Source organism: Dendroctonus ponderosae, unplaced genomic scaffold (assembly GCF_020466585.1).
Source record: "Dendroctonus ponderosae isolate FM_Combo_2020 unplaced genomic scaffold, Dpon_F_20191213v2 Dpon_F_20191213_8, whole genome shotgun sequence".
Taxonomy (NCBI): domain Eukaryota; kingdom Metazoa; phylum Arthropoda; class Insecta; order Coleoptera; family Curculionidae; genus Dendroctonus; species Dendroctonus ponderosae.
In genome coordinates, this window is record NW_026019016.1 from 11887610 (window position 1) to 11904758 (window position 17149).

The 17149-nt window shown below is 34.5% G+C and overlaps 1 protein-coding gene across 1 annotated transcript in view; it reads left to right on the forward strand.

Annotated features, from left to right (window-relative positions):
- Window positions 1-17149, forward strand: part of LOC109536188 (frequenin-1) — an 80685-nt gene that overhangs the window by 50751 nt on the left and 12785 nt on the right. The window contains exons 3-5 of the mRNA XM_019902298.2: window positions 2658-2706; window positions 2825-2914; window positions 5661-5739. Coding sequence (XP_019757857.1) covers window positions 2658-2706; window positions 2825-2914; window positions 5661-5739 — 218 coding nt within the window. The remainder of the gene's footprint in view (window positions 1-2657; window positions 2707-2824; window positions 2915-5660; window positions 5740-17149) is intronic.

Genomic DNA, 17149 nt, shown 5'->3' on the forward strand with positions numbered 1-17149 from the left:
AACCAAATTTGCCCGCCTTATTAAAGAGGAAAAACTAAATTGAAAAGAACCCCTGCTTCTTTAATGTTAGGTAATGTTTCAGTCATTTACCAGATAGACGGGGACTTTATTGGCCCGATAAAGTAAATATATTCGCATCAGTTGTACTTTAGATAGGTTAATAAATTGCGTACCACTCTCGATTTTCCCAGTCTTTTATTGGTAGTAAAGTAAGGCACTGTTGTTTTGCCAGAGTAATAAAAGGGCATTTTTCAAACTTGAGGGAATTGGAAGTTCAAGATCTGCCAGCATTAAATGTTTTTAGAGAGGCTTTGCCTATCTACTTATATTCATTTATTATGGTTGTTTGGGGAATGGAAAAATGTAGTCTTCTTGAAACGTGCTTACACATAACAGAGAATTAAAATTTTATGTTTATTTCGACTTTTAGACCGTAAATTATTTAACTTTCAATATCTGCGTTTTTATACCCCGACAAGCAAGAATATGAGAACATTTACTTTCTAATGCATGCTGTGTCCCTCAGATTAACAGAACGTACAGGGTTATTGATTGAAATTTGGCCACCCCGTATTCACATCTAATTTGAAATTTAGGGAAAAACATTAAATACAAACGTTGTAGATAATAAAGTCTAGTTTATTTAAAGATAGTACCAATTGATACAGGGTGTCTCAAATTGAAGTCGAACACTAAACTTACATTTTTTATAGAATGCCTCACATTTTAGTGCATAGTCGAAATATACGCAAAATTCTAGAAGAAGAGAAACTGAGAAAAAACCGTACAACTTGAAGTGCAGTTAAACAAAAATTGGTAACCCGTCACTTACATCAACAAACTGAAATTTGCGCACCATAAAGAAAAAGACTTCGCCGAAACTTGGACCAATTTTTTTTAAATCCCCACTTCTGCTGATTGTTTTAAAAAATTTAAACTTGAGAAACTAAAAAAAACCGTACAACTTGAAGTGTAGTTTGAGAAAAATTCGTTACTCCCCAACCACTTACCACAACAATCTGAAATTTTTTTACTGTAAATAAAACGGTTTTGTCGAAACGTAAATCGAATGTCACTAACATTCCAACTTCTGCTGATTTTTCAACTTGGCGTAAAATTAAAAAACCCGTACAACTTGAAGTGCAGTTAAACAAAAATTTGTAACTTCTAAACCACTTTCATCAGGAAACTGAAATTATTTTCACACCATGAAGAACAAGGCTTTGTCGGAAAGTGGATCAAATTTCACTAAAATGTCCACATTTGCTGATTTTTCAAAAATTTTAAACTTGACCAGAAATTAAAAATTACCGTACTACTTGAAGTGTAGTCAGACAAAAATTCGTGACTCCCAAACCACTTACATCAACAACCTGAAATTTTCGCGCAGAAAAAGGTTTTGCCGAAAAGTGGACCGACACGTCACTAAAATCTCAACTTCTGCTGATTTTCCAGAAATTTTTAAACTTGACGAAAAATAAACAAAGCGTCCAACACTTGGTCAAAATTGGTAACTTTGGTAGTTACCAATTTACCACTTACATCAACAAAACTTTCTCGCATCATGAAGGAAACGGTTTTATCGAAAAGCAAAGCAAATTTCACTAAAATCCCCACATCTGCTGATTTTTCTAAAATTTTTAATCTCGTCGAGAAATAAAAAAACCCATACAACTTGAAGTGTAGTTAAACAAAAATTTCTAACTCCCAAACCACTTACATCAACAAACTGACATTTTCGCACCATAAAGAAAAACGTTTTATTGAAAAACTGCATTCTGTCAAAAATTCAACTGATTTTGCAGAAATTTTTAAACTTGACGAAAATTTAAAAAAATACGCCCAACATCTAGTGAAATTCGCACATCAAAATTGGCCACACTTCGATCAATATTGGTTATTAATTCAAAACCAGTTGAAGACCCATATAGAAGATTCATATCTAGTAGGTCTAAAATTTTGGGCATAATTCGAATATACAATAAAAAAAGGCGTCATTTCATTTAATATAATGTAAGTTTGGTCCGCCATTTAAATTTGAGACACTCTGTATCAATTGGTATTATTATAAAATAAACTAGACGTTATTAACTAACAATTTTTTTCTCTAAATTTCAGATCCCCAATCAATAACCCTGTTATATTTACATTAACTACATTTACATTAAAAAGTTACATTAAAAATAACATCTGTTATACGTTGCCGTTTTGTGAATTTAAATTTTTAGTTTACTCTTCACATGCAGTGCTAATGGATTAACAGTTCCCAGCTTAAAAACGATGAACATTTTGCTCGATTAATTAAAAAATAATTACCCTACTGACGCTAAAAATTGCAAAAAACGAGAAAAAAAATTGAATTAACTTTAAAACTGCTACACAGCTACTCGCCTGAATATGAAGCTGAACAACCGGAGTATTTCCAAATTTGGCGGTAATTGAAACTGATGATTTTTGCGGGCTTTTGACCCGTGATGAAGAAAAAATGGCGCATCAACCAGATCTGTAATAATTTGTAAATAATAATTTTTTTCCATGATTTTGATATGAGGCAAATTGTAGAATAATAGAACGATATAATAATAATAAATAAAATTTACTTAAGTACTCAATTCTGGAGCTTTAGTAGCTAATACGGTTTAATCGTATTTTTTCAGGCACAAAGGCTTTCTCAAGGACTGCCCCAATGGACTTCTCACAGAACAGGTGAGAAAACATTGAAATCTAAAGTGAATTTATATCAGCAGACTTGGTTCGTTTGTCTTTTTTAATTAGGGATTTTGTCTAGTGACTGATGGCTTAAATAATGCTTAATGTTTTTCAGGGATTTATCAAAATATACAAACAGTTCTTTCCGCAAGGCGACCCATCAAAATTCGCCTCGTTAGTGTTCCGAGTGTTCGATGAAAATAATGTAAGTATGTTTTTAGAAGTTATTCAACCTTAATTAACAGCAAATAAATGTAGGACCTATGACTGTATAACTAGGACAAAGTCGACGGCAATTTATTAAATTTTTGTCTTGATTTATTACTCCGAATGTTCTCACATCAGACTTTTCGCGGAAAGAAAAGTCGGAAGTCTTGAGGTATTATTAAATTTTGTTAAAGGGAATCGGTTTTATTTATGAGTGTAATTCTTCTCAACAACATTATATTTCATACGGAATTATTTGACAGACCATTATGAAAAGCTCTCGATGGCTTTGCTAAGCGAGTTGCCGTTATTTCGCGTCAGAAACAAAGAATTTAATTTTGTTTGCTCGAAAGTTCATGAACTGTTTCAAATTTGATTGATTTGAGAAGAATCTATTAAACTTTAAGAAAAATATTTATATGCAACGCTTTGGATTAGAAATACATTTTTATACATATTACTGCATCAGTTAGCTACATGAATATACAAATCAAATTTGAAATTTCCGTTTTAAAATTTACTTTTTTGCAGGAAAGGAAATTAATTTTTAAATTGTGTTTCCCTAGTTTAAATGTAGACTTTTTGATCTGTTTTACGTGTGAAATTTATAGCGGTCTGTAACATTAAATTTCTCACAGCAGGCACAAAAGCCATTTAATGCGATTGGGATGCTCGACTCTTTAATGAGTAAAAGGAGATCTAACACACCGATTAACCAATCATGTGCTCAAATTTACTACAGTTTGTACGTAATAATCGTAAAGCTTTTAGAATTTTCTATAAATTCAAGAATTTAATGAGAAATAAACAGTAAAACAGAAGCAAACCGAAATAAATTGTAGAGAACTATATTGTTGGAATAATCTTGGCCGCTGGTAATAGAAAAGTAATTTTTTTCCGGATAATTCAACTTTTCCCAGTAAAGTAAGTAAAGTAAAGAAAAAAGTAAGTTCACTTACTTTTCATTTTTATTCTTTTAGTCGGCAAAAAAATTAAGATTAATTTGGGCTCCCTGCATTGAATTGAAGCTTATGACACTTATTTATTCTTCCTTAGCCACCTTACAAATTGTAGCAACTATTTGAAATTTTTAAATAAAATAAATTAACATTTGAAAACGGTTGATTTCACAGCTTAAAGTGTAAATGCTAATTTGTAATTTAGTAAATTGTCCATCTAATGACGTATTAATATACAGGTACTTCCATTTGAAAAACAAAAGTTATATTGCTTTAAAAAGTTTTAGATTTAAGTCCACATTGTTAGTACCCTGTACAATGTATTGATATTTTGCTTCAATAGAATTATTAACGGATCTGTGGTGATTGGAAAGACGTATTTTTTTGTATCTCTAACTGTTTTTTTTTGCTTCTACGATGATTTTTTAGATACCATGTTTTTAAGCAAAATTTTACTAAAATGGCGATAGTTTGCCAACGTCGTAAGTAATAAAAAACCAATTTACGGTGCATATGCATAAAGCTGCATTACATGAGCTAATGAAAAATGGGTAGTTCTATTTAAAAATACACTTTGTTCTTGCCTCGCTTTTCTGAGACACTCTGTATCATATAGGATATTTTTAAAATGTGCGCACTTTGTGCGTCAACAACTTTTATATGACACTATTTTTCAAAAGTTCAACACCATCGGAAGTAATGGACTTTATCGCACTAAAAAACCACCCTGTACCTTCCCATTGTACTCAAATGATTACAGTGCAATTTTTTACTTTTTTTTATAGAAATAATGTAAATGTGTGTCTTCTGATATTATAAATAACTAAAATACATACCTGAGATGCTAATTTGCCACCCCAAATGGAATATTTTAAGAATTACGTTACAAAAACTTACTCTTAAAAACACGAGGTTTGTCACAACTTGTTTATGCAACTTAACAAATTGTTATTTGCGTCAAATGCGCTGTTTTCAAGAAAAACTTGAAATTACGAACTTCTTGTATATTACAGAATGTCACCAAAATATTAGTTCGTCGAAAAATGTCAATAGATGTGGCTAAGAGAGAATAATTCTCGGTGTACTCAAATAGTACCAAAAGTGTACAAAGTGTACAGTGGGAGGTAATGGATTAAGCCGGAAAACATCTAAACCGTTCTTTAACCGTTATAACCTTCCCCACAACTTATGTTTAATCAGTGAACTGCGATTATAAAATAGTCAGTGAGAAAAGCGAACGAAGCGTGCATTTATTTAAGTAAAAATTAGGTCATTAGGCGGAGCCCTAACAAAGCTAGGTAGAAAAAATGGGTTTTTGCCCCTTTTTTCGCGCCCCTTTGGCAATTAGTGCTATTTGATGTGAAATTAATGAAAACCGTGCCAGGGGAGAGAATTCAAGTCCAGCAGTGAACGCCATAAAACACCAAAAGAATAAAACTGCTTCCACCTATATGTATGAAGCAATTATTAAAGTAGCTATTAAACAGGTGTAAAAATCAACGTGTCTCTGCTGCAGTAATGCGGAATTTTCATAAAACAAATCGTTTTAAAACGGCTAATTTATAACTTTTGCCAAGTTGTTAATTTCTTTAACTGAACGCACCTTAAGAAGAGAACAATGGCCGGGATGTAGTCATTTCTTGCTTGGCAATTATCACAGGAAGGCATTGTGGCACGCGATTTTTCAGGAATATTCATAAGGGAAGAGAACGGTTTATAAATGGCATGGGCGTTATTAATTGTAGCAAAAACGGAAATTAAAAGTGTGCTTTGTTTCTCCCACAGGACGGCTCGATAGAATTTGAGGAATTCATCAGGGCCCTTTCAGTGACGTCGCGAGGAAACCTGGACGAAAAGCTGCATTGTAAGTATTCAGCCTTAATTTCTACGCCCTAATTAAACACAATGCCCAAAACCATCCATCACTCATTATCGCAATCCCTTCTGGGTCAACAGCAGGCAAAGCACTTGTACTTGTGTATATTAGAAAACTCATATCCGGCATTCGTCTGAACTCGGCCCAACGTACTCTACACTGACCGGATTTGCTATAGGAAAGTGCTTTCCACAAAGTTTATAGAGAAAATACGCCCACGATCGCTATTTAATGCAACAGAGAATCAATGGGCGACTGGAAGGAAAAGCAATGAAAGAGACTTTTTATGTGTAGTTGTTAAGCGGGGAACTACCATTTAGATGCGAGTATTGTTCATTTGTTCTACATAGTTTCGACTAGCTTTAAATGCAAAAGAGTACACTTTAACTGGCTTGACTAAGGTTTTAAAGTTAATTGATTTGGCGCCTACAAAGTGTTTCACTATTAATTGCCAACCGCTTTAAGCTCACGTTGAGATAAGTGAATCGTATGGCCAGTTTTACATTGTCTTTAAAACTGCATTTCTAAGTGCGTGTTTCGAGCATTTCTTGCTTGCCTCTTATGATATGGTTTGCTTGACGTAGCAACCACCTGTAAAGATGCAAGCCATTGGCGCTTGTGTAATGCCAGAAGAATGTATTTTCCACTACAGTTTTAAACCACATTGGTTAAAAACTCTAAAGCTGCCCCAAAAAAGTCGACCTACAAAAACTCGTTTACAAAACTACAACAAAGTTTTTTCTTATCGCATGATAAAGTATAAAAAACAAACAAAACAGTATTTATTTCGATAGGTAAAACAAAAGGTTGAAGACCTACAAGATTATTCTCAAGCAGTGATAGTGAAATCTTGCGAAGAACATGTTGCTGTTTAACTTCAGCTGATGACATCGAGTTTACCTTTTGATTAGATTAGAAGATGCGATTATTTTGTTAATTTTATAATTTCTTTTTCTGGGTATTCCAATAGGTTAACTGCGGGTAAAACTTAACTGCGGGTAAAGTTCGGTGGGAATCAGCTAATTTTTATGACTAACGTTTTTCAGCGTAATTCTGTGAGACCGACGCCTTACTCAGGCCTAGTGAATACTAGTTAAAAGCCCGTAAAAGTGCTTTTGAAACTCATTTTGCTGTCTTAGTTCGCCAGGGTTCAACTAGCTTGTACACATTAGTGCTCATACTTTTTGGATAGCTTGTAGCTTCAGTTAAAAAAAGATCCTCTTGAAATGAACCGTTTCTTAGGAAGAGCTTACTTTTTAATTATTTTTTTATTGAAGTGAATTAGTAGGATTTAATCGCTTAATTAAAAAATGTATAAATTGGTTCAACAAAGGCTTCCTTGAGGTCTGATACATTCTCACGCACGAAGGTGAATTAGGGAATCGGGGATTTTTGAACCCACCTCAAAATCCCATCATAGTTCCTTACTTTTTGATCCAAATGAAACATTGCTTTTTGCAACCATTCCTCTCTAGTTTTAGCGGGAGTGGAATAATGCAAGTTTTTCAGGTGATCTTCAGGGACAAAAATCTGATGAATTTAAGTCAGGATAACGGGGGGGCCAAGCCTCAGGTCGATCCGAATTTCGGAAAAACATTGCGCAAAATATCATGCACTGTCTGCAAGAAGTAGTAGTGCAATAGCTGTTCTTGAAGTAGTTGAATAATTGTGCTTTTGGACTCATGTAACGGTGCTGCCAGTTTTCTAACACCTGCTGAAGGATTCTCTTCTGCAACTACTACTACTCCGTACCGCTACAGCCCCTAATGGGCAGGCTCAGGCAACCATCTGCTTCCGTCTCGGTCTTCTATAACTTCTAGACCATTCTCGATGCCCATTTTCCGGAGGCCCGATGCTATATTATCATACCACCTTAATATCGGTCTTCCAAGTGATCGTTTTTCTTCTGCTGCTCTGTCCCATATTAAGCGGATTATTCTATCCTCTGGCCATCCTCGTCTTCGTACATGTCCTGCCCATCTGAACCTCTGTGCCTTTATGAGGTTAATCAGCTCTGGCTGCTTGTATATTTGTTTTAGTTCTGCATTTGTTTTGATTGAGTAAAACGCCCATTTTTATGGCAACTTTTCCGATTCGGCAACAATCAGGGATTAAAGCAATTTGGGCGAAATTTTCCGTATTTTGAGCCGCAAAGGTTTTCTATGTTCAAAGACAGTTTCAAAGACAGTTCAAAGTCGGCTTGCCCTAGACTAGAAGTGGGGAGTTTTTGAAGCAAAGAGTGCTTTTGGGCGAAAACGCCTTTTTTATGCCAAATTTTCTGAATCGGCAAAAATCAGGGATCAAGGCGATTTGGCCAAAATTTTCAGCATTTTGAGCTGCAACTGTATGCTACAGACTACGAAAGTTTCAATTGTCTGCTTGTTCTAGATTGGAAGTTGGTATTTTTTGAAGCAAAGAGTGCTTTTGGTTAAAAACGCCCGTTTTTATGCCAATTTTTCCAAGTCGGCAAAAATCAGGGATTAAGGCCATTTGGGAAAAATTTTCAGCAATTTTGAGCTGGAGCTCTGTGCTAGAGACTGGAAAAGTTTCAATGGTCTCCTGGCTCCACATTGGAAGTTGGGATTTTTTGAAGCGAAGAGTGCTTTTGGGCGAAAACGCCCATTTTTATGCCAATTTTTCCGAGTCGGCAAACATCAGGGATTAAGGCGATTTGAGCAAAATGTTTCGTGTTTCAGCCTCAACGGTCTGCTATTCTATGGTCTAAGAGAGTTTCAAGTGTCTGCTTGCTCTATATTGGAAGTCGGATTTTTTTAAAGCAAAGAGTGTTTTTGGAGAAAACTTCCATTTTTACGCCAACTTTACCCAGTCGGAAAAAGTCTGCGATTATGGCAATTTGTGCAAAATTTTCTGCATTTTGAGCTGCGACTCTGTGCTACGGACTGAGAAGTTTCAAGAAGAGAGTTTCAAGTGTCTGCTTGTTCTACGTAGGAAGTTGCGATTTTTTGAAGTAAAGAGTGCTTTTCGGCGAAAATGGCCATTTTTATGTAAACTTTTTGGTCTTTTGGGAGATACATCATATACTCTTAGTCGCCGGTACTATTAAACTAATATTTTCGTATTGCTCTTCTTCCAGAATCGATGACACTTTCAAGTTTAAAAAGTCTAGTAAAGTGAATTTTGGCTCAAGTAAAAGTTTTTCAAGTTTTTTCAATAAAGCCAAACATCCTATATTTCCGCGAGGTAAAAAATATGCCTACTCAAAAGGATAATGTGAAGACACAAGGCAATTTATTAGTAATTCTTAATAAGAACGCGGAAATAAATATTGAGACGTTTTTTCCTCGGACGTTTTTAATCAAAATCCGGTAATCCATTGAGACATTTCGTTCTGATAACGAGGAAAACAAAGCGGCCGTATTTCATCGCGAGTCGACGCAATTATTTTGTCATCTATATATCAACAGCTTGAGTTCACTCTGGTGCTCTTTTGCAAAAACCGGGTCCATTTTAACGCCCACAAGAGACTATTAGTGAAAAATGACCTGTAGGGTTCGTCCCATCCGAAATGGGTCACAGTTGACTGAACTATTAATATTTAATGCGACTGTTTCACTTGGAAGCCATCAAGGGGGTTTCACGGAGAAAAAGGGTTTGTAGGATGAAATTGTCAGTTTTATCAGAATCAGGCGTAAATGGGGTAAATTCAAATTATTACCTCCGGTAAAGTAACGGTTTCGCTCAGTGGTGATGGTAACTAATAATTGATAATATGTAGATATACATAAAAATATTGTGTAAAGAGCATTTACTGATTGGAACTTGAGAAAAGTGAATTTTTTAACCTTTTCTGGCCTTGATGAATTGTGTATTTTTCCACCATTATCAGTTTTTACGTGTAGCGTTGTTGCTGCTTTAAGCCTTGGCATACATTAAGAAATGCTTTGAAAATGAAAAAGCTTTTAAATTTGCAACCCTTGTATCAATATTAACATATGAAATATGTATGGATATTTAAAAAAATAAATCTTCTTTTATTCTACATGAAGCTATTTACACTTTTAGCAACAGATATGAAGTTAATTTCAGGTTGCCTTTCAATAGATTAGACTGTGGTAAGAAGTCTCCACCAAATTTCTGTTTAAAATTCTTTAAAAATCTTCAACATCATTTAAGAGAGAGTGATTGCTTCATTAATTTTAAGAAATCACTTGACATGTTCCTACTGGATACTGGATGGATGTTTTTACTCTTGGAGTTACTTAACGGGCGGGCGGTAAGGTAGCTGAAGTATAATTTAATACTAATAGTCATTGGCGTAATTCGGGGGTGGCAAGGGGTGGCAGCTGCCACCCCAGAATTGTCAAGACCAACCATTTGCCACCCTAGAATTTTGAAGTAAAAGTATCAGTAATTAACAAATACCTAAAAAATAACTGAAAGAACTGCTTTTGTTAGTGTTTTTTTCTTCAGGCTGAAGATAAAAAAGCGCAAATTTCGTTACGTAACCTTTCCTACTTTCCGTAACCGAGCCGTTACAGGCCGAGCAAGCGAAAAGAAACGGTTAGAAAATGAGCATACACCAGAACATGATGTAGTAGATGTGTTGGGCTCGTCATTCGCTCAGCCAGCCACAACTACTCCTACTAGACTCCTGCAGAGGAAGTACAGAGGCCCAGCTGTTCCTCTAGTTCTATTATTGCTGCCGTATTTCTGATATGTTGTTTCTGAACAGTTTTGCTGTCCTGCTGGTTTGAAAATGTCCTCCTTCGTGAATAAGTTTTAGTCGACGCCGCCTGCACGCCAATGATTTGTCTCTCTTGGTGTTGAAACATTTCTTGCACGTATTCTCTCCATCTATTCATTTGTTGATCTTCTATGCTCAGCAAGGGTCTCAAATGTTTACTTACAGCAAAGGGCGAAAAGGCTTGTTTCCATATTCCAACTGCTTCTTTGACTTCCTTATGTAAATTGAAGGAATCGTGCCTTTGTTCCATGTTCATCAATTTCTAAGCATATTTTGTTTTGCCAGGCTTCTTTGGCTTATTTGATCTTTATTTTGATGTTCTTCAGTATTTATTTGTTGTTTCATTTTCATTTCTGTATTTTCTTCTCTGCTCCATCGTGTTCAAAATCACCTCAGTCATGCATGGTTGGATCCTCTTTTGCGCCTCGTGCTTACTATAATTTTTTGTTACTCGCTTTAATATTCTGTTAATATTTTGCTAGTCGTGCTCAGAAGTTTGTGTTGATTTTAATGGTTTGTCGCTGAATACGAGAAGCTTGTTTGGAGTTGACCATTCAACCAATTCGAGGTTATGAGACAGGTTGATATTTCGAAAGTACGTTCCGCAGTCAACAAATCTTGTTGAATTTACCGTTTATCCTTGTCTATCTTATTGTCACTATGTATAATTCCATGGTTACCGGAGTTTAAATAATTACGAAGCAACAGGTATTTGCGCAATGTTAATTGGGCAGATTACCTTGAAAAACATTGCTGCCGTATTTCCGATATAGTTTTTTGGAAATTTCTCAGTTTTTAATAATAATTAATTTCTTTTACTATTTTTTCTGTACTTCTATACCAGCGCCAGACAACACCTCCAGAGGAATGACGTCAATTTTGAATCACCCTGTATATTTCTTCGTAGAATTAATAAAATTTGTTTGTGTTTCTTCTAGTCTAGAAGCATATATTATGTGCATTATTAAAAATTATTATTTAAAATTAAAGAAAATTTCATTGTAGTAAAAAAGTTCAGATTTTTCATGGATTTTTATTTAAATATCTCCGGTTTGATCAAAACGGTTCCTTGTACGTCTTTATATTTGTTTCACTTGAATTGTTATGGCACTTTCATAATCTCAATTTTTTCTCTTGTTGGTTTCACAGATGTGCCAGTCTGGTTTTTATCCAGCAGATATGAGTTTTATTAAATGTAATTCAGAGTTGAATTTAATTTTATATAATAAACTTCCGGCAATATTAGCATGCGAAGCTACTACACAGGCTATTAATCTACAAAAATGTTTAAACTTCGCTAAACTTTGGCCAAAGCACGTTTCAGCAATAATCTTGACATAAAATTCAGGATATCTTTCGAGGATAAATAATCGTTGAAAGTACCCTCGCTTATGTCCGAGGTTTGAGGTCGCAAAATGATTTGCTGGCCAGGTGAAGACAAACGCCCTCGACAGGGCCGCCTGTTCCAACAACATACATACCCCAAATTCCTGTTTAGATTTACGCGCCCCCGTTGAGATTTACGATTGCGTTTCCTGTTCTTTATGTAGCTTGTTTCAACCCGCAGCTTGCGACTAGTAAAATGCTTCAGCCCTAAACTCGGGTGTCATCTGTTTCGGCGGCTGAATCATTTATGGGCATTTTTAATTTTTAAAGTATACACGTGTGTTCCCAGCCAAAATGGCTTTCGATGAACTATAATGGTTTTCTACTTGAGTTCGAGTGCATCCAAAATCGCCCGACCGCATTTTCTATGCAAAGAGCCCCCACCTAGATGATTCAAATCGTGCATTCATCCCATGAATAAATATTTTTCGTCGTAAGATCCAAATGGAAATCGTGTTTGCTTTGGAATAAATTTCGAGAAATTGCTAAAGGGTGTTTTAGTTGACTTTAGTGATATTATTAGTGAAAATTGGTGGTGCAAAGGGGTAATATTAGTATTTTGGAGTTGGTCTCATTTTAAATGTTAAAAAAACTGGAAGAGGAAATGCATTATATTTTAGAACAAAAATTTAATACAGTTATGTAGAAGCAAATGGATTAGTATGATTTTCCTGTTAAGGAACTCGTTAAGTTTAGCTAATAATTGCAAAATTCGATAGAAAATATTGAATATTTAGCGACGATATCACAGTCGAAAGTGCGTTATTGTAACAAAAAATATATTGTATATTCCGGGCTAATTTTACCATGGCTAGACAGGAAACACCGCTTTTTAATCATGATTCTCAGCTTATTTGAACCTTTAACCCAATGAAACTCTTATGCTTATGAATGCTTATTTGAACAAAATTCTACCTGGTTGTATGCTTTTTGTTGACGTTACAACCAAACGTGTATTGCTCAATATTTGCTTACTAATTTAAATTAATACTTAACAAACTTGATGATTTCTTCAAGAGTTTCCAAAGTGTTTCAAGTGTTTCTTCAAAACGTTTATTTCTGTTCTTGATTGGCAATCCACAAATAAAAATTAATACATTTTTCTCTGCTGTAAATTGTTAATACAGTGATGATCTATCAGCGCATTGGCTTTAAATAATAAAGTAATACAATTCGGTCACTACTTTTTAAACGCTTATTTAAAGACTATTTAATAACTAAAATGTTCTCAAACTTCGCATCTCCATTGAGAATGTTTATAGAACTTTTATGTCTGGAATCTGGAATTTAATTTAAAGCTCAATTTCCTTACTCTCACATATTGTACGCAATAAAATATATGTTAAAAAATACTGGGAAGAATTAATTTCAATATGCTTGAAAATTACTAAACAGATTTGCTCAGTAAAATCTGTATTAAAATGATTCAGAACCGCCAGATTTTTCCACGAACTGAGAAACATTAAATTAATAAAGAGCATGACAATATATGGGAGAATCTAAGCGATAAATCAATTAGAAAACAAACAAAACACATCGACAACATAACATTGTTTTAATTTAAAGAAGAAAAAAATGAATAAACAGCTCCATACTCTTTTACTTTATGAAATCAAAGCTACAGTTATTTATTGGATTATCTTATTACGGAAACAATAGCAGTCGCATCGGACGGGAGATTCTGCAACTGTTTTCGTAGACTTGCTTATTCGAAAGATTTTATATGTGAGCAATCCTTCTCTGTTTTGCTATACTTGGATTTTTCATTGTTTTCATTAAATAAGGAAAAATAAAAATCAGATTTTATAATAAAGAAATCGATTTCATGAAGCACTTCCAAATGCTCTGTACGACGCAATTTTACATAACTGTTTGGTATAAAATGCCCGCATTATGTTCCGCACATTTACTGGAAATCGCTGAATATGTTGCCGATGGGCACAACTATAAAACTCATGCCGAGATAACTTTTTTACGTCTGGAGTGCTTAAGCGTTACTGTCAAAACGATCTCTTTCTAAACGCTCTGTTTTGCAGGTTGCAACTTAGTTTTCAACTTATTACTCGATCAATAATTTCAATAAATTTTAAAATATCGCGCTCCATACCTAATAAGCTTTAGCAAACCGATGTGTTCGTGCTGTTTTGTTAATGAATACGTTAAGTTTTAATATGTTTAATAAATTGGGGCCATTCCTTATAAGGGGTTACAGGGGCTCTCTTGGATAGTACCGGAAAAATATTGACATTTTTTTCCAAAATTTCTAGAAGATGATAACAGTTGAAAGTCGAATTTCGACTTTGTTATTAAGAGGGATCGTGTCGTTTGAGTTTTCTTTATGATACAGGGTGATTCAAAATTGGCGTCATTTCTCTAGAGGTGTTGTCTGGCATTATTTCAAGAGGACAGTAAAAATAATTAAAAACATTTATTGTTATTAAAAACCGAGAAATTTAGAAAAAACTATATCAAAAAGACGGCAACAATATTTTTCAAGGTAATCTACCTAATTAACATCACGGAAATATCTGTTGCTTTGTAATTACTAAAAACAAAACCATGGAATTATACAGAAAGTGACAATAAAATAGACAAGGATAAACGGTAAATTCAACAGGATCCGTTGCCTGTGGAACGTACTTTATCTAAATGTCAATTATTGTCCTCATAACCTCGAATTTAAGTTTACAGATACACGTACATTCGAGTGTTTAACTCGAAACAGCTTCTCGTATGCGGTTAATTAACTCCTGCTCAATTTGTACCGGTGTTCAGTAATTCATTGGTTTAATGTGATCTTACATACGTGGTCGGAATGTAGCCCTTCCTCGGTATTTATTTGGTGCTTGGGGAAGTGTCAGTTATTGTGCTCGGAGTACTTCCTGGAGTAAGTAAGTCGCAGTTTGACGAATTATTGTGATTAGTGACAAAGGCTATCTACCTGTAACTATCTATTAATGGCAAAAACCATCATTGCCGGTTTGGCTTTTCATCAAAAAATTGTAGAAGGGAACTTCTTTAATATCAAAAATTTTCGTAATTTGAAGCAAAGATCGTAATTTTCCTTTTTGAATGCTTAAATACTCCTATATGCTACCAATTGAAAATGGAATAATTTCAAAATTATGCTTAATAACAAAGTTGAAACTCGATTTTCCACTATTTATCTTCCACTGAATATCTTTTTTCTAAAAATGTTTCAATACTTTTAGCCTCTATTACCCTTTAAAAGAAATGACGTCAGTTTTGATTCGTGTGGAAGTTTCGAAAGAGACAAATAATCCGCCATCTGACTATCGATGATAACCTCAATCAATTGGCGACGTTAGAAAATATGCTGAAACTTAATAATAACTTTGCAAAACCCGCAATTATTATGCATTTTAGCGGCAAGTCTGCATGTGTAGTGATGAATTGTTGATACCTAAAACACGATTTAGCTGCAAACGGCAACGGACAATCTCATTTTCTTACATAAATTAGTGGTATTGGAAAAGCAAATTTTAACGTGTTTACACGGGCACAAACAGTTAACCGGAAACTTCAAACACATGCTGTCGTCCACCTTCCAAAAAGGTTCTCTTTGTACCCACAGATGCATGTCTAAGAATTTCTTTCACTCCCATCAACAGAATATTTTTGCTGTTTGTAGGTTATTAACCTTCGTGTTTTTCACTTAAATAGATCATTGATCCATAACCTTTTATAGGAAGTAATTGGCATTCATTGCTCTAACCTATTCCATTGCCTTTCAACCTCACTTTCTGTATTTATCTCTGGTTACTTGAGCTTCTGATATTTAAGGAGCACCAGGTATATACGTAATAGTGAGGCAGATTATAATTTTTTGCAAATATCTCAGTGTTTTATTAGAACTAATTTTTTTACAATGTTTCCTGTCCTCCCTAAACACCCCCACAGGAAGGACCCCATATTTGAATCTCCCTGTATGTAAATGAAAAACAAGCTTTGACAACACAAAGAATGGTTCATTGATTCCTCAACACATTAAGTTGAAAAACATGCCTTGAAGCCATTAAAAAAGTGATATATTGTTTACAGAAAAATCACTTAATAACATCAAATTATCTACTTTGAATTTTACAAGGAAATTACTAGTTGTTCAGTAAAAATTTTTCTATTCCAATTAACTTCATTTTATCCTTTCAACTTGTAATCCCGGAGCAAGCGTCGGGAAATTGGTTCAAATCATTGGAAAATTGCTTTAAATTAACCCTTCAGAAGGCAGCGCATGTGGAAATATTAATTTTACGCCAAACATTCCAGGCGGATCGATTCTTACGTGCGTATACAAAAATACGTTTTAGGGCCGCTGCGAAGCTAATAAAAAGTTTATTAGTTAGTGTTACATTTTAGCGCTTTTTCCATGTGTATCTATTAAAATAAAAAAAATCAGAAAGAATGCAGCATGCTGCAGATACTAACGAACAACACAATCATTTGTTCCGATCGGTTAGAATAATATCCCTACATGATAAAATTCTGCTCTAAATCGCATCGTTTCGGAGATAGAGGACATTGAAATAAGATTTTTTCGCTTTTTCCTCATAAGTGTTGAATCACTTATCCGATTGTGGTAACATTCGCAGCACTAGTAATTCTAATGATGTGGGTTTTGTGTTCCACCCTCTTCGTATTTTGCTTCAAAACTTTAAGACGAAAAATTATTTTATTAAAATTCCTGCACACATCTAGTCACTGATTTAATTTGCTACATTTATGAGCCTTGGCTTTTCACTATGTATGTGGTTTCTGATATATTTAATCACATTCAAAACAGTGTAGCGCGCCATTCAGCTAAATTTAATTTATTTCCAATTTCACACTGACACTACTGCCCTAAATAGTATATCTGGTAAGATACTAACGAGGACGCTAATAAAGTAGATCCTTAAATATGGGTTCTAAGACCGCAAATATAATATACATCAAGATATATCTTAGCAAATCGGTGAAAATCTTTTGAAATAGTTCTTAAAATAACGGATCTATAGGGTGATTCATCCAGCTTTAAAGTCAGGGGGGGGGTATGTAGAAAAAATACAGTCTTCTGTTATCTATAAAATTAGAAAAATAATCGTCGTTTTGTGCAAGGGTGGCGCAAGATTATTGCAAAATTTCATGTTTTCTGTCCCGTTTTGCATGTTTCTCGAAAGCAAAATGAGCAAGAACGCTCGTTTTTACATCATTCCAGAGATAACTAAATGGCCATTATTCGAAGTTTCTCAAGAACCATTCGAGCCACAGAATTCGTTTTGGCATCGTTGGATAGAGAATTGAAAAGTC